The sequence below is a fragment of the Mugil cephalus genome, chromosome 22 (assembly GCF_022458985.1).
Source record: "Mugil cephalus isolate CIBA_MC_2020 chromosome 22, CIBA_Mcephalus_1.1, whole genome shotgun sequence".
NCBI classification, from domain to species: Eukaryota; Metazoa; Chordata; class Actinopteri; order Mugiliformes; family Mugilidae; genus Mugil; species Mugil cephalus.
The window spans coordinates 7,237,130-7,261,968 of NC_061791.1; the positions used below are offsets into that span (position 1 = coordinate 7,237,130).

At 40.6% G+C, this 24,839-nt stretch overlaps 1 protein-coding gene across 3 annotated transcripts in view; it reads right to left on the reverse strand.

Annotated features, from left to right (window-relative positions):
• The window catches only part of cacna2d1a (calcium channel, voltage-dependent, alpha 2/delta subunit 1a), a 91,612-nt gene that overhangs the window by 50,611 nt on the left and 16,162 nt on the right, over positions 1-24,839 (reverse strand). For all 3 annotated transcript variants that reach the window (XM_047574797.1, XM_047574796.1, XM_047574795.1), the window contains exons 2-4: positions 22,033-22,114; positions 19,049-19,165; positions 906-965 (exon numbers count right to left, since the gene is read on the reverse strand). In XM_047574797.1, coding sequence (XP_047430753.1) covers positions 906-965; positions 19,049-19,165; positions 22,033-22,114 — 259 coding nt within the window. The remainder of the gene's footprint in view (positions 1-905; positions 966-19,048; positions 19,166-22,032; positions 22,115-24,839) is intronic.

The window sequence follows — 24,839 nt, forward strand, 5'->3', positions numbered from 1 at the left end:
CAGTTATTAAAGCATCATTGTGATGCTTATAGGTGCATGCATAATCTGCACGTAATTTGCTGTTCAATTTGTCATATTTTGGAAGGGTATACATATCCCCATTTACATGCCGGAGGTTTATTAATATTCATTTGGTTCAGTTATGCAGGAATCCCCATCACATTAACCAGAAATTAATTAGAAGTGCTAGCCAAGCGTAGCGGGCCAGCGAAATATCAAACTCAGTGAGTAACAATGTGGAGAAATCAATTCATCCCCCGAGACGCCGTTTTCCTCCCGGTTTTCACTCCACCAAAAAAAAAAAAGCATGCATAACATTGAATGATGGTGAAATGTTTAATGGAAAAGAATAATTAAGAATTGGCAAACACCGCGGAAGAGTTTTTAAAAGCTAATAGGATAAATGGGATTTCTTTGAAGCTCTTCCACCACTGCATGAACAATGGCTGCAGGGGAGGGGATTTTACACTGTGAATTATTATTATGAAAAAAAAACAGTTAAAACAGAGCAGTTTACAGCCAAAAGAGTTGCATTGTAATTTACTCAGGGGGCTGCCATTGTGGAGTGAGGCGCTGCATTCAGTGGGCTAACAATGACTAAATCACTGGTGTGCTCATATGGTCTGCTGTATGTTCACTTCTAATATATGCTTAATACCATGATTAATGGGCAATATCTTAGTGTGTGTGTGTACAGTATGTGTGTGTTAATCTATTATGAAAAATAGCACTGTTGTCATTGCAATGAGATTTGCCATCCAATTATCGCAATCATATTGGATCATGAATAACACATCCCTCAGCCCCCTCCACATATGGAGTTCACGGCAAACGCTTGATCTGCGTGTAACGTGGCTGGTGTTAATGAACATATCAGATCCAGCTCCAGCCGCTCGCTCACTCACCTCGCTGTCGTCCTGCCACTCGTGTTCCACCTGAAACCTCTCTGCTTCCATTGCCAGCTTCTAAAAGACAAAGAAAAGAAAAAAATTATGGTATTATCTTAATAACTAAAGAATTGTATTGTAAGGAGACATTTTGGGGCAATTGTCCCTCCTGAGAATAGAGGGTATGCATTGATGTCACTGCTATGCAATAACATGGATAAATGTATGAGTAAATACAGCGAGACCCAGAAAAATGGATTATAACAAAAAATGCTAACGGTAAGAGCTTTACTGAGAAGTAACGTTAGCCAAACAATACTGTAGCGTCCGACCAGATATTAAAAGGATGAAGAGGAGTGATTACAAATATTCCGTTTAGTGTTTTATTTTTCATTTACTGTTGGAACTGAAAAAGTTACTGTGGCCGTTACTACGCCAAAACAACAACATGGAGTAACTTATCCGACAGCCCTCCAGAACGTAACTAAACGTGAACCACAACACCAGGTTTCTGTGGCCATATATTCCAGTTGTTTCTTCATAATGCTTTTATTTACAAAAAATACGATCACAGCACATTATTCATGAATTCGAATTTTACATTTATGAATGTATCCAAAGACTAAAACCATAGCTAAAACCGCTAACCTCTCTTTTCTGCTTCTTTCTGTTATTCAGGCAATTATAAAACGCAACGTCACCATCCCTAATGACTATGTGACCTCAAGTGGAAGTGCTGGATACTCCCTGAACAGATCACTCGGACTACAGGAGGCCCCCAAAGGAGTTTGAACCAGAGGTTTCTGAATGTTTGGTGAACTTAACGCTACTTTTAGCCATTGTTTGCTAACCCAACAGGTAGCGAACAGCAGCTAACTCAGGGATGAAATGAATGCGATGTTTACTTTAGTATAGTTAATTGACAGCTACGCTACGTGTCTGTAGTACAGTTAACCATCACTATATGCAGATTTTTCTGGTAAATGTACGAGAAGTAACACCACTTTGTTCTTATTTCTCCTTTTCAACCGAGCACAGAGTAGCTAGCATGTGAAGACAGCGTCATGCTTCCTGAAATGAAATGTGGTTTCGTTAGCATCAGGGTGAGGAGGGGGAAACTGGTGTAAATTACCTAAAATTACCTACTAAAATGCAGAAAAGTCCATAGACTAAAACCCTGATCCGCCACATTTAGCTTCAAATCTGCTCTTTAGAAAACGGGGGAAATCACAGAGGGTTTGTTTTTCTTTCTAAAAAGTTCATGAGCAAATACCCTCGAGAAATTTCTATCAGGTGATAAAAATAAATGAAGTGGAAAACACGTTTAATCCAAAGGTGAAGTCATGGCATCTGACCCCGAGGGACGGCGCTGCTGACGCTCGAGCAGCACGTTCAAAGGAAAATACCTCATTTCCTCCAAGCACCTGCAGGTTTGAGTTAGGACTAGTGCTCTAAAATTAGACCGCCACCCATTCTGTCTTTTCCCAGCTTTGGACCTAATGACTAGGTTAATGGGTTTGTAATGGGCCCGGTTTTTAATCTGTACCTGGTCCAGAAGCACAAAGTACAATTAATTTCCCCGGGGAAATGTCAAATCCAGCTCTCCCCGCTTATGTGTACGGCACCGGGGGTTTCAAGTCACACGGAAAGGGAGGAGGAAATCTGACGGAGGGGAGCAAAGGAGTAAATTAATTTATGAAATGAGGGGAAGGGGGGTGGAGGGTAATGCAATGAATTATTGAATTAATTCTGCTGTGAAATTAAAAAAGACAGTCGCACGAATCGGAGATGCAGAACAAAGTCCGATTGTGAATCACTCGCTGGGATATTAGGTGCAGTGTTTGGGCACGAGATCAGATTTTAAACTCCAGCTTTTTCTTTGTTGAGTAGACCAAATTGAACACAGACATACTGAAAATCACGGCTAATAGCATTATGGCCTCACAATAAGAACAAGTATAGATACAGATGGATATAATTAAGTAATATCCAAACAGAGGGCACAGAAAATGGGCGAAATTAAAACTCAACTACAAAACAACCTTGGCAATCATAGGTTAACGCTAGGTCGCTTTCTTAGGCAGCCATTTTTCCAGAAAGCATCATTTAACCATTAGTCCGTTATTAAAAAAAAAAAAAAGACACTTTCACAGCAACAATGCCAAAGTTTCTTCTTTCCTCTTTCTTCCTGCACTGCATTATCCATTGGCACAGAGGCAACATTTTGATAATGATCTGGCTTCAGATCACTCGTTATGCCTACGCACCACGCTGTCCCATATTTCACGCTGAGGGTTGACACGCTTGTTGCCTGAAACGCGGTTACCTCAATAGTCTCTCAGTTTTGCCTCATTAGGGGGGGGGATTTAGCAACCGCTTTAAGACACAATGAGACTTCACAGCCAGCAGAGAAGCAAAGGTGAAGAGAATTTCTGGAATAATCCCCCTCAGTCGACCACCTACCTTGCCATTACTATGCTAGCAATTCTCCGTGCACCCACACAAAAGCTTCTGTAGTTTTTTTTTTTTTTTATTATTATTATTATTTTGATGAATATGGATCTTGGCGGCTGGGTCATGGAGGTCTTTTTGCTGCACATGTAAAGACACAGAACGCCTTTGCAGCTTTCGTTTACGGTAGCCGGCGGCCACCAAGCTATCGCCCAATCGACCCTAATGGGAACAGGTCTGTCAGTTTCCTGTCAGGTCCTTATTAAAGAAGAATTGGATTGCGTGTTTCTGCTGCGGTCACAAAACCCAAAGAGGGTCATTTACAGCGGAAGCACTCCTATTCCAGCTCAAGGCATCATCAGAAAAAAGGTGAAAAATGATAAGAAGCAGAGAGGTTTGCGGGTGTGTGCGTGTGTGTGTGTGTGTGTGTGTGTGTGTGTGTGTGTGTGTGTGTGTGTGTATGTGTTTCTGACGTCTGTGCAAAATCTATTTGCAGAAGAAGAATTTGCAGCATGTACGCGGATGACATTTTTATTAACAGGCTTTCTGCATCAGGTGCATTTCAGTCGTCCTGCTCACATGTTACCAAGCAAAATGAATTTATTATGGTATTACTAAATATGTATACCTGATTAACATGACCTGTAGGGGCTCATATTGCATTAGTACATATCCACACAGCTGCTTGAGCACTTAACAATTCTCCTACTGAGGCCTTGTGTTGGCACTATATTTTACAGACAAGTCCCCTGCAGTTACAGAGCAATTAAAGTGACTAGATGCCCCTTGATAGAAACAAGTGAAAGTGTTGCTTTTTATAAAGGGAAAGCCTTCATTACTGCAGGAGAGTCCCTAAAACAAACGAGACTTCACTTCACTATGTTGAAAAAAATAAAATCTGATTAACACAATAACACGGATGATAATTAAGCCATTTCAAAACATACACAGTAGTTATTCGGTGTTAATAGCGTTAAATATTATTTATTGGTTTAGCTTATTAATTAATGTAATGCTTTAGTGTTCACATATTAATTATATCTGCTACATTCAAGGCAGCACAGAGCTAATTAAGTCAATGGGCAATGATTGTTTGGAGTAGACTACAGCAACGTGGGAGTAGATTAGAACGGATTAGAGACCATGTCATGTTAATAAAATTCAGCGAGTCTTAGTAAAAACCTTTTAAAGTTAGCGAATTTCAACTTTGAACATTTACTGGATGAAAACACAGGTTTTGTGCCTATGTTAGCTATCTACCTCCTACTCTAGCCCAGCTACACCTGGGATAGTCAGAAAGTTACTAATATAACTAAGGTTCTATGAATTTACCATTTCCGTCAATCAGAAGGAATAATAAAACTTATCTAGCTGAACCTCCAGTTAAGAAAATAAACTCTTTTTTGAGAGAAAGAATTTCAGTCTAAATGAAGCGAATGGACGATGTACTGCACACATACAGACAAACATAACACACATGTCTCGGCAGTATCCGAGTGAATACTTTAATTTACAGACGAGGGAAACAAAAGTTCTGAGCTGTAGCTTTGAAGTAATTCCTCCGCACAGGACGCCAGGTTAGATTTCCAGCTGCTGCACAGACACCTGCTCACAAAAAACACCCGCACTCCCAAACGCGCAGAGGAACAGGCACTCATTAATTAGGGTTTCAGCTGCAGATCAACAGGCCAGAGGGTCAGAGGTCAGCAGCTGCTGCAGCCTCACAGTGTGAAGCATGATGCACCTTTAAGTGTTTTCACTTTCACATGCTGACTGATGTCGGATGATGGGTCAGAAAACCGGGGACGCAACATGTTTTAACCAAGTAGGGAGAACAGTGATGCGAGTAACGAGAATAAATAAGCGGGACAAAACATGGACATGCTAACTAGCCGGCATAAAAACGTATAACATCAGCAAGCTGCTATAGAATGATTAATGAGATCATTCCTGAGTTATAGGATGGATAATGAAAATGATCTATGCGTCTGTCAAACGTACTCAACACGTGCATTCATTAGGGCAACCTGAGGGGTAGTGGCTGGAAATATAAACATATGCGCAATGAAATGATGAGTTGTGTTACTGACAATGTGCAGACGAAGAAAAATATTTCTGATTGGGGAAAAAAAAAAGATTCATGTCCTCTGTAATGCCTTAAAACAGAGCCTAAAAGGTCTGAAACATACACAGCACTCATTCTGCACCAATCAGCCACAGCATTATGACCACCGACGAGAGAAGTGAATGACATTGACTGTGACAGGACAAGTAGGACCTACACGTTATCGAGAAGGTGGTCGTAATGTTATGCCTGATCGATGTATGTATGCACCAGCTGGATCTTGACTGAAGTGACAACTTAAGTATATGCATGTATGTTTATTTGTATTTGCCTGAACATTAACCCATGTACCCAGTGGAGACACACAGGTATGTTGATCTCTCGTTCTTAGATTTAGATTTATTCTCTGACTTATCTCTATTATATTTAGAGTGTTGTGGGAGGATAACTGAGCTTTTCAGTGATCGATACCGGCTGCGCTAAGTCATTATGCAGGAATGACTCGTCTAATTTGAGTAAGTAGGGTCAGGGTTTAGCATCTTTCTTGCACACATGCGCCTCAGCAGCTTTTGCCTGTGATCTAAGTAGACTTAAAGTTCCCCTCTGTGATTTTCATACTTGACATAGAGATGTAGCGTGTAAACATGAATGCTTGTTTTGTTTTTTTTTGTTTTTTTGTCTTGTGGACGCGCTCACACTCGAGACGGCCGTCTGATTAGAGCGTCCCGCGCGCAGCCGCACCTGCCATCTCACTGATGTGTAGGGAGGCTCCGGAGAGCAGAGGAAACATGAGCATCTGCTGTTGTGACTGGCAGCACTTTAGTCAGATCTATCCCGCTCAGCCTGTGGGGAGCTGGGAGGAGAGGTGAAAAAAAAGGAGGGAAATAGAGACACGCATTTGCACGTATTACACACCGCCACCAGAAGGAAAACAACTGTACAGTAAGTACAGGTTGTCAAGTTAACCCTGTTTACTACGACTCATTAGGGAGGAAGCAGCCCTCACCAGGCTGGAGGGAAGCGACTTGTTAAGAGGCCGGCGGTGGCTCCGTGATCCACTGCTGTGCACCGGTTTGACAGCTCATCTCTCCTCCAGTCGAAGCCGCGCTAACCCCAACGCGCCAGCTGGCTGCCGACAAATCCCAATTACAGCTGTACCCAGCTGCGGCGTCAACGGTTCCGCGCGCGCACGGGTTTACTGTACGCACCTGAAATTAACTCTGAGATTTTGCCGCTTCACAATTCCGGACTCAGCGCCCGCCACACCTAGCCGCCGTTGTTCACATTTCATAAAGAAGTCGCAAAGATGAGGAAAAGCAGTCAAACTATTTGTCCACGCCTGAGAGAGAGAGACGGGTGGAGGGAGGCCTATAATGAGGCATGCACTGTACGTTGGATAAGTTTCACGGTGATGACAAACACAAAGCTGGAGTGGCGGAGAAACACACACACACACACACACACACACACACACACACACACACACACACACACACACACACACACACACACACACACACACACACACACACAGAGAGAGCGACAGCTGGGCTCACAAAAGCAGCCAGACACACAGTCCAGGAAGTGGTGAATAATGAGTCACCGGTAGCTGAATATCACACACACAAGAGACTCCCAATCCTCTCACTATCTCTCACTGATTCAACATTTTTTTTTTGCAACAACATAGATGTCAAATATTTTTGCACAACATTGCATCACGCCAAACAAAAAAAAAAAAAAAAAACCCTGTGCAAGATTCATACTGACGAACGGAGAGTATATTGCGGCATTACTGCTTAGTTTGGTTGCAGAAAACTTTTTTTTGTCATCAGATGTCGAAAGGTTTTCAGGGCAAACCCTCTGTTTGTAGCTACAGTCACTGCCGCTTGTGTGTGTGTGCGTCGTATGCTGAGGTCCCCGTGTTTTTTAATATGTTTCTGGCGCACAAAAGTAGAACAGGAAAGCCAGTTGTGACTCATCAGAGAATAGACATGGGTCTTCTGAGGGTGTCCTGTGGTGTCACAGGACGCCTTTTGGTCCTGTGGGTTGAGTGAGATTGGAAGTCAGATCAACACCTTGTGCAGTTTTTTGTGTTTTTGGGATGTTGCTAAACCATCTTTTTGTGTCTCGACTGGTCTGGTCTCTGGTGGTACATCAGTCAGTCAATCAATCAATCAGTCTTTATTATAGAGCACTTTTCATAGAAAAGATGCAGCCCCAAGTGCTTTGCCTAAAAAATACCCCAAAACAATAGACACAAGAGACCACAAACATATGTAAACACACACACGCATCCACACGCAGATTTGAAAACACTGAGGAATTAAGAACACTAAGGAAATACTAACCTACACTCACCACTTTGAAGTTAAGGAAATACTAGAAAGATAAAAAAATAAATGTATAAACTGTAATTATAATTTAGTCATTTCCTTAAGGATACTAACAAATACAATTCAATTGAAAGCCACTATAAGGGCAAAAATTATACAATAATAATAAAATAATAATAATAAAATAATATAATAATAAAAAATAAGTAAAGACTAAAACTAAAAAAAATTTAAAAAAAAAACATAAACTGAACAAATAAATCAAATTCAATAAATCAATAAATAACTAAAAGGTAAATAAAGTCAGTTGAAGGCAAGACCAAAAAGGTAGGTCTTTAGTTGCCATTTAAAAATGTCCACATGTCCACAAGTACATGTCTAAATTCCATCCACACTAACGCCAGATCTGATCTTTACTCCACCGAATTAATTGATTAGTTCATCCAGAAATAATCAGAAGTCATAGTAGCCTCAAGTGCTAGAAAAACAAACTAAAACAGTTAGGTTTGTGTTTAAAATTATATAGTCTTAGATTGATGAGATACCCTTTTGTCTGTGCAGATACAACAGATTAAAAAATAAATTCAAAAACATTAATCCTTCTCATTCTTTTTTTTTTTTTTATCTTCTTCTCGTGCGTGTTCACTCAATGCTCCACAGTCCCATATCTGACTAAGAGCTACCATAGAAACAGCAGCTTTTAATCCCCCGCCTCGGCTTTGCAATCTGACTGTGACTAAAAGAGGCAATATTTTAACATCTCAAGTCTACTTATGCTATATTAATCATCTCCCACTAAAACCCTACCGCAACAAGTGAAGTCACTCTTGCCTGGGGTTCCATTAGCATAAATCACCAACGATACCCCCTTGGCAGGTGACGTGCAGAAAATGAATGCTGTTTGTTCAGCAATATTGAGCTGATAAATTCCCCCAGCACTAAACTGAGAGACACGCAACGTTGTGCAGCTTTCACCAGAATGCCGTAGGAAACAGAATATGACTCGTGATAAGATGTGATATTTGACAACAAGGGGATACGGGGGAACTCTTCGCAGTTTGTCGTACAACTTAATAAAATAACATTTGAATGAGACGCCTAACGAGCAAGTGTGATTGTGTGCGCCTACCCTGTGATTAGAGGCTCTAACAGCGGTGTCTAATGACTCACAGCGTGTCATCCAGTGGCGGCTTAATAACGCACTTGCAGACACTAGAGATCAGTGACTCCTGTGTAATTACGCACCACTACATAACACAACACTTAAAAAGAGCCCTGTTCAAGTGCTCCTGCTCTCATTCTTCTTGGGACACTTTAATGATCACGAACGCTGCCAGACGAGCTATTTTGTGTTTCATTCCATTTCGCGCCTGGTAGATAAGTACAGACGGGGGCACTTGAATGAAAGTTTTCTCATGCCGCTTTGCCCCGGCGCCGAGCGCAAAAAGTGGGGAAGAGAGCGGACCGAGGAGGAGTGACTCATTTTGGGAGCGAGGAATCTGTTTACGATGGCTCCGCTGCCTAGCAACCAGGGTGTCATGGTTACCTGCTGCATCCGCGGTCCGTGCACCGAGGAGAGCGACAAAGCTCCCATGCGATGGCAGCACCAGAGACCAAAAAAAAAAACATTTTGTTCATTATCTTTCCACTGAAGTGCGGGCCATCCTTAAGATTAAACTAAAACTAAAAAAAAAATCCTCCTTCTCTGCCAGTGCCAACGGCCCACTCACAATTAAGGAAATTTAGTTTTCATATTGAAGGAAAACCACACTGAGAGCGATTTAAACTAACAAGAGGGGCCGTGGCTGGAAAACAAATGTTTTTTTTTTGTTGTTCTTGTTGTTGTTTGTTTTCAAAATGGCCCACCAATTGTGGCTTGGGCTCTGGTGGGCAGCCAAAGCCTTTTGAATCCGCTGCCAAAGCGCTAATGCAATCCCAGGCTGGAAATAACCCTCCCCAATCAATATTCAAATAGCATAGGCCTCAGCTGTCTGCTCTGTAGTCCAGCATCGTCTCATGCCCTTATGCTCGTCCTTTCTCCCTCTGGATGGTCACTTTTCTTTGTCTTTTTATTTCACTTCCCTCAAGAAATGAAAAAAAGCACATAGAAACCAAGTAAGAACCTCTTTGTCTTTCTTATTCTTGGCTGTTTCTTTCATTCTCTTTCTGTCTACATGACATCTTCTCTGTAGGTCAGTCTGCTCTCCTTTGTTGCAGCCGTTCTGTCTGGGGAAGGTCTTGGCTTGATGCCATGTCTCCTGTGGCAGGTTCCTTTTATCACAACAAGACTCCCTCAAGGTGGGCATGGAGAATTGTAGGAGTTCCTCGAGGGGACACACAAAGAATAACGCTTCTCTTGTCCCGAACAGTCAACCCTAACTCTTCAGTTTTCAGACATCCTGAGATCTTCCCTCAGCTAAAAATCGATGTTGGCAGCTGGTTGCGGTGGTTTCACTTTTAGTTTTGTCAAAAGGCACTGAGGGACATACACACCATGACCTGTGCACGTAGCTGACCCCAGCACGAGCCATTTGTACTTTTGCACTCGTCGGTCTGGCTCACCCTGTAACCACCCCACCCAAACTCTAGTCAGCGCTGTGTCTTTTTTTTGCCAGTCGGGTTGCCAGGTTATTCCACTTCCCGTTTCACTTTCAACAATTGCGACTGAAACTAAGACAAGTCATACAAATGTCTGTATCACCAAACCTCTTCAGTTAACCTTTCCTATATGTTCCACCTCCATTAACAAACAATTCAAAAATTGCGGACATAGAGAAGCAATCGGAAATACTAAAGTGGAAACACGCTACTAACAAGTGGACCAATATTTTCTGGGGAGATGCATGTCAGGCCACGGCGTTAAGGTCGTTAGGGTCTAGACTGTCACTGTAGATGTGCTGTCAAATTGACGCGGAGGCCTAAACCGTCAATTAGTTTGGCTTCCCTGTGCCCGTGTGCTAAGTCCTCCTGCTCCATTAGTCTACCTTGTCTCTTGTTATCCTGTCAGTACTTTGCGTACATACGGCCTCCCTTTGTCACTTGCTCTGTTTTTCACCCATCCGTTAACGAGATGCTTCAATACCTGCCTCCTTGTGTGTCTCCAAGGTGAGACACAACACTACTTCAGCACTTTTACAATACAAACATAAGTTATAATGTTATGCCAGATCAGTGTATTTCACATTTCACATGAGTGAAAACAGCAAACAACAGTTTGGCTAAATAATCCAACAATAGACCAAACCAAAAGGACATTTTGGGTTTATTTACATCAACCACTTCAAACTCTTTTATTTCAGTTACTTTTGGTAGATTTTTCTTAATATGATGCATAAATCAATTGTCATTAGAATTTTGTGGATGGAGACGTGGGGACACTGACAGCTGTTTTCTTGGCCAGTTCTTCTGTTCCTGGTGGAGACACGTGTGGATACATCAGTCTATTAGAGTAGCTTTCTCTCATTCTATGACAAGTCCGCCTTTAAAATTTAATTAGACCTCAAAACATTATTTCCGAGCACTTTGATCATTTTTCATCTTTTCAGCACCGATAACTGTGGCATCCTGTTTCCCCTCCACCGCTAAACATCCCCCCTATTAATGATAAATGTGGAGGTCTCTGGGCACGGTGTCACTGTGGGAAGAGAAATGACCTATTCCACTGGGGAAGTTAACCTCAGGCTCCATCAGAGAGTATTGGTTAAGAGGCACGATTCAATAATTGATGAGTACAGAGTCAGAGGTGGCCTGAATATCGGTGAGAAGCTATCTGCTGTCAAGGCAGGCTAAAAAAAGAAGCCCGGGGTCAGTGTAATGAACAAATGGACCAAAGGAGGAGGCGGTGGGGAGCGCGATCTATGAGATGTGTGAGTTCATTCACAATTAATCAACAAGTCACACCTACACTCTAGCTTGGAGTTATGCAAGACCAGTAATGATGGGATCCAATTAGAGCGTAGTCTGTGGAGGAGAGGAGGCTCTGAGTCACAGACAAAGAGACACTTTTCTAATTAGTCGGTGAATCATGGACCAAAGGCTCCAAATTTGTTGGTGAACTTTGAAACTCCCGGTTCTGTTGATGCATTATGCTACGATTTATTATTTGTGACAATTAAAAAGCAGATGTTTCTCCAAAACTTTGAAGAATGCAACCATAATGTATATTTGTTGGATATATAATAGATATACAGACACTTATTTCTGAATCACTACGACACTGAAATCGCTTTTAAAACATGATAGTTCAATGGCGTGTTCAGTTGTTTTTCAACAACTTCTCACACTGTTTATCTTCAGAAAGTGTCAAAGCATGTAACGGAAATGTGTGTTCAGGTAGATTTGGTGACACAGCATGGACATTGCTATCAGTTACTCTCTTGAATGCACCAACGGATGGTCACTTCACCGAACGCCACAGCCAAAGACGAAAAGTCCAGAAAAAAAACAAAATAAAAGCACCACAAAAAGACAACAATGTCCAAAAATCATGGTGATTGGTTTTGGGCAAAAAAAAAACAAAAAAACAAAAAACAAAACAAGGATAAGTCATTGCTAAAAATTTGTCAGGAAAACATTCCGGAATCAGAATAAAAGACCCATCGCTAGGTTGCTACTATTTGTTCCAAAACGGGGAGTGTCCTCAGAAATTGGGAAAATGTGGTCTACCTAATAAAAAAAAAAAAAAAAAAAAAAAAAAAAACAACCCACACGGCACCTTTTTTTGGCTTCTCATTCTGCTGCTTCCTTTTTCAGATCTTTCCATCTTCACCACACCTCACAGTGACGCTTTCACATCCTTGTTCACCAATGTGTGTTTAGAAGCGTTACACTGAAAATGGTCCAGTCTGGAACAGTGTCTCGTGGAACAGTGTTAACGTTCAGAACGCTAACGATGAAATACTGGTATTCGGTATGAATCTGTATACCGCCCAGCCCTGGGCCCCCCTAGCAGTTACAGAAAACAAGTGCTTAAGAGCATATACTATGCTACAGACATCCAGCAATGCTTTCCTGTCATGTCCTACTTTAAATGATTTCCAGCTTTCATCGGGTATTGAGATTTTCCCTATGAAGATAATGACTTAACTGCTCTGTAAGTTAGTAAGATATATGCCAAAGAAGATATGCAGAGGACTTGTCATGAAGGAAAGCTGGATGCTTATAAATAGTGTGTTATTGAAGACAAACACAGGGTAAAACAAAAATGGGAAAACAAGAACAACTAGAAAAAAAAAAGTTAAACTGAAGCTACAGCCAGTGCCAATGGAAGGACAGGATTGGGGAACAAGGGAAATAAAATACCATATGTGACAAGAATGCGAATGAGAGGTGATAGATGATTTTGGATGTGAATCAAAGCTCAGAAAGGTAAAAAAAAGATTTGTATCTGTACAGATTGTTTCCTCTGTAACCTCCAGAGCTATATCTGCAGGGAACCTGAGCTACAGCGGCAACTGCCTAAAGAATCTGACTCATCGACTATATCAAAGAGATCTGGGAGGAAACTCCGGTCCCTCGGCCTCAGTTACACACATGCACATGCACAACTACACGTATCAATACAAAACGGAAATAATCAGCCTCGGTACGCTGCCGATGACAACAAGGCTTTGAACGGGCTTCGATCGAGGGAGAAAGTTTTGCCGTTCTGTCAGCACTGCGGTGGTTTCTCACCCCTGAGAATAACCGTTTCAGTTTAGGGACAACGCATATCGAATCCAGAATAGTTTTAGCTTTCCAAAGCATTCAGAACATTATCTATCTATGACTGACACAAACAGGTGAGAAGTGGGGGTTTAAAAAAAAGTCCACTCAGACAAACTGGTTATACAACTAAAAGTGTGACCTTTACCTGCCAATCTCTAGCCATTTCATCCTTGAAAATGCAAATAGGAACTATAAATATGGACAATGTGTCCCCACTTCCCTGCATTGGCCAAACCGATGCTATTTTCCCGGGGATACGGGCGGCGCCATCTTGGAGTCAGAGTCTCGGCCAAACACCAAACACTGCTCACAGCCCTCTGGTTCCAACACGCGTACACAGTTCATCCATCTTGCTGCCAAAGACCTCACGTTCCCTAGGAGGACAGATGGCACCGCCAGCCTTAACCTCCTTCTCCGCTCTTTCACTTTCCGCTCCTGCACGGCATCCCCAAAGCTCAACTGGAAATTCAGGCCTCTCCCTGGACAGCGCAGGGGGCACGGACATTGCTATCAATTGCTTCCTTGAATGCACCTTGAATGCAAAAAAGCAAATAAATAAAAGCACCACAAAGACACAGAAAGGACCTAAAACCATGACGGTGGTTGATGCTGGTTTTCGGCACACAAAAAAGGAGAGGTTGGAACTAGCGGTGACAAGGTTTCAGGCAAAAACAAAATTAAACTTCTCAGAAAAATAGAAACTTCAGTATACATCAATATTATATTACCTACCTAAAAATGACGTAACCATCCTTATCATGTACTTTCATGCTTTAATTTCACAGAAGTCCCATCCACTAACATGGAGGGGGTTGAGCTTATGACCTATACCACAAGGCAGACACCAGGGGGAGCTCTACTTGCTTTGGCTTCAAACTTTAAGGAGTAGGTCCGCCGCTCTATATTTGATGATTTGAAGAAACCCCTTCCAGGTGTTGCTTCGATATTGAAAACATAAAGCCTCCTGCTACTGCTATCGCTAACTTATAAGAGTTCAGTGACTGTGCAACAGAAAATATGGAGCCAAACACTGGACTTAAAAATAAACAAATTCTTATTACTTGCGCAGAGACAACAACAGCATGTATACAATTTTAATAAGTGAAAAAGTGTGGACTTTTTAAAGGTTTAGGTTAAAACTTGGCGTATATCTTCGCAGTTGTCACTCGTATACGTTGACAGGCTGTATAACAATCGTCTTCCTTTCCAAACTTTGAAACACGTACGTGGCCACAGCTGCCAGCATTTGAGAGATTGCATGTCAAGGGAGCACCGCCGTCAAATGCGTCGATCGAATTAAAGGTGACGGGACGGGTCAGATTGACGGACAGCGAATCCAAGCAGGTCCCTGATTAAGTTAATGACAGCGGACATCATTCTAATGGGAGTGTGTCTCTTGACAATTGCTGGCGCTCACATGTATACACCCAAAGACACACACACACGCACACAGCCGGAGGAGACAAGTCGGCCTAGTGTAAACAGAAATGCCACCAGTCAGCGAGGTGGTGTCTATGCTGCTTATTTCAAGCACAGCACTGACCTGAACTTTACAGCTAAAAGGTGTGGAAATACAGACTTCACTTGGTTTTAAAGTGCTTTGAAAGGATGTTCTGTCCTGTTCTTACATTAAAAATAGAACATTAGCCTTACAATGTGTATTTATTCTGCAATTTTTACTTTTTACTAAAAAAAGGAAAGAAAAAGAATCCAATTTGCATTCAGCAAATCTTACAGTAACAATTCACTCACAGAAAAAACATGGTGGACGTTACTCTGGCTTTTCAATTTTTGATGTATGATTAAGAAAGATGAAGTGGATGAACAGCCCTGTTTCTTCTAAAATCAACAATAGGCCTGAAAAGGTGAAAATAATGCACAACACAATTCATTCAGGAGCACGTCCCCCCCCAGAGACTGGTGAGAAGTGTCTTTGTTATTATCTTAATCATCTGGTAATCCCTTAGCTTTGACTTGGCACCAGCTATATATATATATATATATATATATATATATATATATATAAAATTAATTAATTAATTTTATAATATTTATAATTTTATAATACTATATTATGCTTTTTGTTCCACCGCTAAAAGTATGAATTAGTTACACATAGAGGATTAAACGTTGCACATTTTTACAAGGAGAATTTTTATTTTTGTTACTTTGAGGAGATTTTTGCTGTCAAGATTTTATTTCTGTAACCAAAAAGGTACTTTGTGCATGACTTTAACATTTAATAACATACTTTTATATTGTCGTCAAAAATTATTGTTATTTTTTTTAAAGAACAGTATCTGTCATTTTAGATAGTATGATATATATAATGATGTTTCCATTTTTCTGATTAGTTTTAGTTGCACCTTTAGAAACAGAATGTGACATCATGATTACTACAAGTTGCCATGCCAACCGCTCAATGAAGCAGCCCAGTAAAACTGTGAAAGCTGGAAAAAAAATTAAGCAATATTATATATCAGTGCTCAAAGGGCATTTAAGCACACCCTCGAGGGTAATATTATATTATATTATGCGATTATACAACAATTACCAACAAAATAAAGCGTATAATTAAATATATCTTCAAGTTGAGACCACCAAATAAATTGAAATGAACAACAAACCGATCCATTTTGCAGCGTAATTTTTTAGCCGTTTCCTGCTCCAGCTCTTACAGTTACAGTGTTGCCATGGAGATGGATACAATGTTGCCACAGACTTGGCGCAATATTTTTAATGGTGAGTCAGCCGTGCTGTAATGCTGATTTGATCACGTTCTAAATGTCTTATTGACCAATCAGATTGCTTGGTCGGAACTACTTGTTGTATAATAAATATTAAATACAACGTGTGATCTAACATTTCTTGGACCATATTGGTGCAGCCTGTTTCCCCGGGAAACTAGCATCAGCTTGGCCGTTGCAAGGAAGCAAAGATGTATTGTCCATATTTATATACAGCCTGCTGTCTGAAAACTTACTTGAGGCCTGTCTGGGTATTCAGAACACAAAGTTGACCTTACTTTTAAAACGTAGAGATTGAATTTCAGCAGTTTGCCAATGCAGACCAGCAAGTCTTGCGCTGTGCCTCATTATTAATAAGTAACCTTACATATATTCAGTGGGTGAGACAATGTCATACCTCTGCAACCCCAGTGTCAGCTTTATGCCACGGTCTTTGGATGCAGGAAACTTTTTTTTTGTCGTCATCTCTCACAGACACACATCAGACAATTCAATTTCTTCCCCTCTCTCAGTCAGGAAGCTGCACCCTCTTACATGCTCACTCCATCCTGAGTGTGACCAGCCGTTCAGAAAATGAATAAGGGATGTACAAAGAGAGGATGAAGGGAAGAAGGATACTGAGGTTGGTAAGTCAAAGAGAGGGATTTGTTACCACACAGAGAATTAGATTAGTGTAGGTCAGGTCAAGAACATTACAGCCGTCCTTCCCCTTCTTCCATTTCAATTCATAATTCACCTAAGTGGACCCTGTGACTATTTATGGTCCTTTATATAAATTGACTGCCATAAAGCGGGCTCAATTTTACTTCATTATACTGAATAACATTTACAGTAGCTGCCCTGCCACCACAGGCCATCTACTCCTGAATGCTAATGCAGTGGCAAGTGAATATATTTTTCTTCCGAGAGAAACAAACGATTAGCATATGGTGTTTGGCAAAAAAAAAAAAAAATAGTTATATCAACCCTGCTTCACTTTTTTCACACTTCCAGCAAAGGACTGCGCAATTAATTCGCAACAGGTGTAGCACGCAGCAGATGGTGTTGATAAAATGTAAGAGCAGAGCCGGTAGTTTAACATCTCTATTCCGCTGCCGTCGACTCGTAGCTACACGGAAAACACCAAAAACTAATTGTCCCCTCGTCCCATGGCAATTATCGGGACGTGAGAAAAACAAAACGCTTGGCTGGATTGACGGGGTAATCAATGAGGATGTAACTATGGCAACGGGCTGTCAGGGTTTAATTGGATATTTCTGGTCGTCTTTGAGTTGGATGGATTGAGACTGAGTGCGTCCCGAGATCCTAATTTAGTTGGCTGGTCACTTTGAAAGCGAGCGGCAGTGAAAGGTTGCGCGGCTCGATTTAGCCTGCGGTTCTTTTTTTAGCTGCGCGCAAACGAGACTAAAGGACTAGCCTGTCAAATCGCAGGTATCAAATAGTTCTTACAGTAACCACGCTGACATACAAATGTTCAGCAGGTAATATTTAGCTATTTAATTAAGCAAGCTAGATTGCTTTCATGATCTAATTAGCATTAAACACAACATACCACGTAGTTGTCATAGTGAGACAAATCAATGTCTTGACCTGGTAGTAGATGAAAAGTTTGTGATGTTTTTACCAAACAGACTAGCAAATGTTGCAACAGTTGTGTAGGTCTTCCAAAACGGTTGTGAAGATGGACATAGGCCTTCTGAGGGTGTCCTGTGGTGTCTCGCAATAGGATGCAGTTAGTGGGGGCCCTTTGCTCCTTCGATTTGAGGGGAGGGGCCTCTGTGGATCATCCCACAGATGCTTGATCAGTTTGGGATCTACTGACTTTGGAGGCCAGGTCAACACCATGTGCTGCTTTTCATGTTTTCTGACAGTTTTTTTGGGGGGTGGCTGCTGCCATCAAAGGGTGTCATTGCTCTGGGGTGTGGGTATCTGATCTGGTCTAGGTGCATGGTACATGTTTAAGTAACATCCAAACAAATGCAAGTTCCAAAAGTTTCCCAACAGAACACTGAGTTGTATCAAGATGATCGATGCTTTTCACTGCAAAGGTCAATGGTTTTAATGTCCAATCCTCCAATGGCAAATATCTGCAGAAAACCTGCCAGTCCAGCAGTGATATGTTGTGATGTTTTACCATATAAGTATAAAGTCTACCCTGCATGTCGCTAGATTAAATATAGAAAACTAGGATTTATCCTTTGGGGAGCATGGACAGTCTAACTAATAAGCTGTATTAGCCTACGTCAAAGTGGTGGACCAACGTCTAGATGCATAATTACAGCTAAGCTGCTATGCAGCACGGCTTGACGATTTTGTTTTTGCTAAAAAAGTAACTATAGCTATTCTGTGTGGTTTACAAAAACAAGGAAACCTCATCTGATCTCATGTCAAATCCGAGGTTCCTTTGAAATGACTAGTCAGCCATGCAACAAGAAAAGAGTTCATCTGCATGAGGTAAACAAATAGTCAAGAACGCTTTAATACAACAAATGAAAACCGACAAAATGGATTAGGTATGAGGGCAGATGTCTGATTGTGTTGGATCTGTGCGTGCCCTGGAGTCGTGGCTCTGTTCCAGTGCCTGTTCTTATGTGAAATGAAGAGCAGCAGATTGTTTCTGTGTGTTTCTCTCGGATCTGGGCAAGAAAGAAACTGGATAATTATCTAGAATTTGTATTTGGCGTCATCCTTTCTCAAACTTCACAATTTTTTCAGGGTGACCACAAATACGCACTGCATTGAAATGGCAAAAAAAAAAGGGGGGGGGGGTATAAAGAAATTCCTCCTCCACAAAACCTTCCACAGAAATTTCCTGGAAGTAGAAAGGTTGCAGCAGGACTGTGAGATTACACTCACCTTTAGGGCTCTGGAGCGGTTAGCCAGCAGTCTCTCTATGTTCCCTGCAGCCGTTGCCACCAGTTCCCTCGCATTGTTGGACTCCACACTGAAGTGAGTTCTGTGTTTGTGATATATCTAAGATAATCACAAGAAAAAAAACTATGGGTCAGAGAACAGTTCAATTTAAGATAGATTATATCATCAGGAGTGTTGTGTACAACCTAGGCTGGTAACCTGAAATCAATGGTGTACCCATTTCATTAACAGTTTTGTGAGTAGGACAAGTCGATTCACCAACTTGGTATCCTTAGAGCTTGGTGGTATTCCATTTCCCTGTTAAGTTATTGAATCTGTGATTCAATATGCCTAAAATTGAGTCTGAAGATGTTGTATCTTGTTTCCAAATTTCCAATTCAGCATGACGACAATAAATAATTATTTCATCATTTTCACGCACACACTGTAATCTTTACTTTTTTTGCGGCTCATATTTTCTGTCCGCAAACATACTCGCTTGTCTCCGAAGCCATAGAACACAATTCTGCGCAAGTGGTCATCTCCTGTTCTTCATCGAACCTCGCTGACCAGGGCTTTTCAAAAGAGGGCTACACGTCCGCTGATTGAATTGCATTGTCAGGTTATGTAACATGACCATTTACTGTGCTATGGAATATGCTCCAGTGAGAGGAATAAGAAACGTAAATGCCAAACAGCCAATTATTTAGCAGCCTGAAGGGATTTCATTGTCCGACATTCAAACCACACAACTGAGGCACGTGCACGTGTTTGTCACCGTCCTGCAGGCGCCTGATGGATGTTACTTTAGCACAAAGAGCAGTATGAAAAAGTAATACTAGTACATTTTCACTATGAATTATATTACAATCCACCCATCTCTTTTGAATATCTATATCTAAAGCGAGTTAAAATTGAACAAGCTCATGCCATACTATGGAGTTTTGGATTCATAGCAAGGTACCTTTAACAATATTAGTTTACTTTCCATGTTTAATTTACTCAGTTTTCATTTATGCTCTTAAACAAGTTGCATGCTCTTTACACTTTGTACGAATAAGGGCGTGGCCACAAAATTTGTGCCACAAACAGCCTTTAATTCTCTTTTCTGATTATAAATCCTGGCACCGCGTCAAATATAAACACATTTAGTAATGATTTCAGTGGCGCTTCAAAGCTGACTGATTTTATTCTCGAAGGGAGCCAAAGTGCCAGATGCATTATGTCAATCAACGTGGATGTGAAAGGCTCCTTCTTCTTCTTCTTCTTTGTCAGATGTGGGTTTGTGGGTTTGTGGATTTGTGTGTGTGTGTGTGTGTGTGGGCGTCAAAGCGTGTGCATGCACTGTTGCCACCGCGGTATGGCCGTGACGCTGATCTTATCTGAGCGTGTACATTGTCCTGGCAGAATAAAATGATGCAGTGGTATGTTTAATGAGAAGATACTATATATAGATCGTTGATGTGCCATGGCAGACAAGGTCATGCAGAGTGGCAGAAAGCATACACAGTAATTTCATTTGATGCTGAAAAAGAGATTTTATTTAAAGTGAAACCGATGTCTTTGCTGCTTCCGCAATGGCACCCACCACATTAGTTCAACAAGTTCCTACTAGTACAGGTAATAAGAGTTGAATGATATCCAGAAGTAGTTTGCTACCAGTTTGGTTTGAGTTGTGTGAGTCACAGGGACGGTTTGCCAATTTGGTGCCTCTTTGTTTTAGGGATGCCAATAAATCATCAGGGACGGTACATCAAAACAGGTACTGGACCAGCAAAACGGGGACGTCTGGTCACACTTAATGAAAGAGGCTAATAAACCGCCTGCAACAGAAATGCCCCTGTCTTTATTGGTCTGACAATAGCAGATCACATGGTTAGTAAGTAATGTGTCAGGATGGACAGGGCAGCAGAGCCGCATCAGCTGGCAAAAATCAAAGAGGAAAATCAAAAAATGAAAAGATTTAGCCTGAAATGGGACAAAATAGAGGGAATTGATAACAATAATGGCTGTAGAGAACTAATCAAAACATATTTTGCTTTTTTTTTTTTTTTTTTTACTTACTTAAAAAGTCACAGAGGGTTTTTTAAGCCAAAACTATAGCCAGTATAAAACTATAAATGCCAAAATCCAGTCCCTGCTATGCTAGGCTAACAGTTTGCTATCACTGACATTTAACTTTAGCTTGAGTTGTCCCCTGTTTTATGGGGACAGTTCATCGAAGCAGGTACTGGACCAGCAAAACGGGGACGTCTGGCCACCCTCAATGAAAGAAGCTAATATACTGGCTGAAGAAAAAACAACAACAAAAAAAAAACTGGTTGGTCTCATAAATAGCAGATCACATGGTTAGTAATTTATGTGTCAAGAAGTACAGCAGTAGCAGAGCCTCATTAGTTGACATGACCCAGGCAACTACTATCACCACAAATTACTTTTTAAGCATAATAGAATAGAGAGGAAAAAGAGTAGGAAGACCTAATAGAAACTGGTAAATTTGATCACTGATGCATTTCGTTTCTGTGCTTTTAGCTCCTCCATTATTCCACATTAATTCTGTATTGTGACCCAAAGTATTAAAAAGTTAAACTTGAGTGACAAAAAGACAAACATTGACTGCCCTAAACCCTGACCTAGCTGTAATTTGGAACGAAAACAGTGTGTTGGTGGTCTCAGTGCTAAGGTCAGCTAGGGATAGCTAGTTAGTTGAGCTTTCTTGCATCCACATACACAGTGGGCCAAAACATCACAACAGAAATTGGCCCATGGTACAACTGGCCCATTTTAAAGGCCGGCTCACTTAAAAAAGGCAGGGGTATCTGGTACCAGACTTTGCACGCTACATACATACAGAGAGTATCACACAGTCTACGTTTCTTTAAGATGTTCAACGTACCTTTAAATTTTAGGTGGACTTTTAAACAAAATTTGTATTGCAGATTTGACAGTGTGAAGCAACAATGAGTGTGTGGTGGAAAGTCTCTTACCTGTATTAGGTTTTGCATGCCGCTCGCTGTGTCTGTTAATGTGATCAAATCTTTTTGCATCTGGTCCACCCAGTCTTTTATCCTACAAAAAAAAAAGAAAGAAAAAAAGAAATTAGCCAATCATTCGTCCATGAATGCAAAGCTTCTACAGGAATATCAAACTTAATGAGCACACTTAATCTAAGCTTTAATTCATGTTACACCAATATGCTGGAATATCTGCATACTATGTGTATTTAAAATACAGGGGAAGCATGAAATAACCATTACGACAAGATGGACATAACCATTAAGAAAAGAGCTGTTCATAGCTGTCAGCATGAGAGTGACACATCCTCTGGGGTGTTAACGTTGCACTGATGGGAAAGACGACATAACAATAAGCAAGAGATTTATCATCATGATTGAGATTTAGCTTTATAAAACTTTAACACTGAGTAAGACATATCCGAGATGCTCAAAAAGAAAATAATTTATCAGCCTTTTAAAGCATTTTAAAGCATCAGTGGTGTTCTATGACCTCTGTGAAATGTCCATGTGTGTCCATGGCCAGCTCTAAACACTTATTATCGTCACGTCTAAACTCTTGTAAATCAAATTTATGCCCTGTAACTTGGCCATGAGGATTTTAAGGACACTGCTTCCTTATATGGAATCCTTGACATTCGCTTTGGGTCACGTATGTGTGTGTGCACAAGTGTGTGTCTACGGAGAGACCATACCCACGATCCCCTCAAACTATCAAAACACCAGAGAGGCTCTTCACTTGTTGAGTAAGAGGACAAAACTTCACACAGCTGTTTAGATTTATTTCCAAAAAATATACAGTATTCTTACCGCATTTCAGCACAGCGAAACACAAATAGTTTTATTTTGGAAAATGTAATTACCCGTTTGTTTGTCAAGAATTGTATGGCACGATTTTAAAGTTAATACATAGCTAATGCCAATCAGCCAGTGTCACATTTGAGAAACAAACTGAAAATGTTTCGCTTAAAAAAGTCTTCACAAAATTAAACCAACAAAGACAAAAAGTAAAAACAAAAAATGACAAAACAAAAATAACTAATCACAGCATATTTTGCTTTTTTTTCACTCCACTTTTTAAAAAAAAATAAAAAATTATATATATAGCCAGTCTAGAAATATAAATGCCAAAATCCAGTTGCAGCTAAGCTAGGCTAACAGTCTGCTGTCACTGGCTTTTAACTACTACTAAGTCCAGCTGCCCTAGATTCAGTTCTTTATGGGTATCACTCAACATTGTTTTCTCTAATAATATTTTCCTGTTCATGAACTCTTTTCAACTTAGATATTTTTCAGTTAAAGCAGAATCCCGGGCTATTGTGCCCGGGCTATTTTTTCCACCTCTTCCTGATCAACATAACAGCTACGTTATCCGCACCCTCCAAAAACAATACACTGTAAGTACACTTACTGTTATTCCCTGAGTGCTACAGGCAATAAAAAATACATGACATAATCCATAAAGAAAATTAACCTTTTTCCCCCCACAGTGTGAATTAACCTCTTCACCCTTCACAGTGCTGAGGGGCCTTTGACACATGAACCCTGTCTACGATGTCTGATTTAAAAAATACAGTGTGATGTGAGCAGGGACAGCACACGCTGGAAATGTGTGGCGTTGCAGTCACATTTAGCTTTTTGAGAGACAGCTGCTGGAGGCTGGAGGCAGATCTAGAGTAGAGTCAATGCCAGGACTTATCTTTATTTTTATACCCTCAAACCCCTACATGCAAATACTGTAAGTCTACTGTATTTGAAAACATGGTAATAAGACATAATCTTCCACAAGTGGCTTCACAGTGGGTTTATATTACAGAGTTGTAGCTTTTACGTCTGCATGAACTGCAACAATTAACTCCAGGGTCAGGATAAGGTTCACCGACAACAGTAAGCAGGTGTGTACTGAGGCTGTTATGCATGTGACTTTTACAAATTACCCCAGTTTGCAACAGGGGAGGGGCACAGAGGCAGAGCAACAGGTGTCAAATGGGAAAACCCTGAGTGTGTAAGGCTGTATAGAGTTGAGTTTTCACTATGTGCTGACACTTCGTTTACACTGTTGAGCCATATTCATTGTTTTAATCAATATTATACATAATTTAATTGTTTTAAGAATTATATTTACCGCATTTCCTAGTAACAAGAAGGAAATGCCTTGCTCTTTGACTCTACTGTAAATGTGAGAAATTCAGTGTTGCAGAATGAACCAAGTTAGGCATTATAATTATGTATAATATGAAAAGATGCTATTTTAAAATTTCGTCATGTTTACCATGTTTTCCACAAAATAAATGATGAATGATAAATGCAGCTCTCTGGTATGCAAGAATTTGGTTCAGGGCCCAAGTTTACAGGTTGTGATGTGTTGCTGACCTTTTCAGAAATGGTGGAGGTAAATGGTAGGTTAATATACTGCAATTAAATCATATAGTTTCCTTAAAAAATTATCTAACTTATCTTTTTTTATATGCCTCTGCATTTCCTGCATTCATGCATAACGACACGCCAACAAGTTCCATTTGACATTTTCACAAATGGTGGAGGTGAATGGTAGGTTAATATGTTGCTATTAAGTCATATAGTTTTCTCATAAAATATGTAACTTAGCTGTTATTATGCATTTCTGTTTCTTGCTTTCCTACATAACGACAAACTCATGATTACCATTTAAAAGTCAGCATTTTGACATTTTGCAGAAATGATGGAGGTCAATGGTTGATATATTATTAAAATTATGGTGGTTACCAGGTTACTGCCAAACTGTTGGCCTTGGTGGTTTG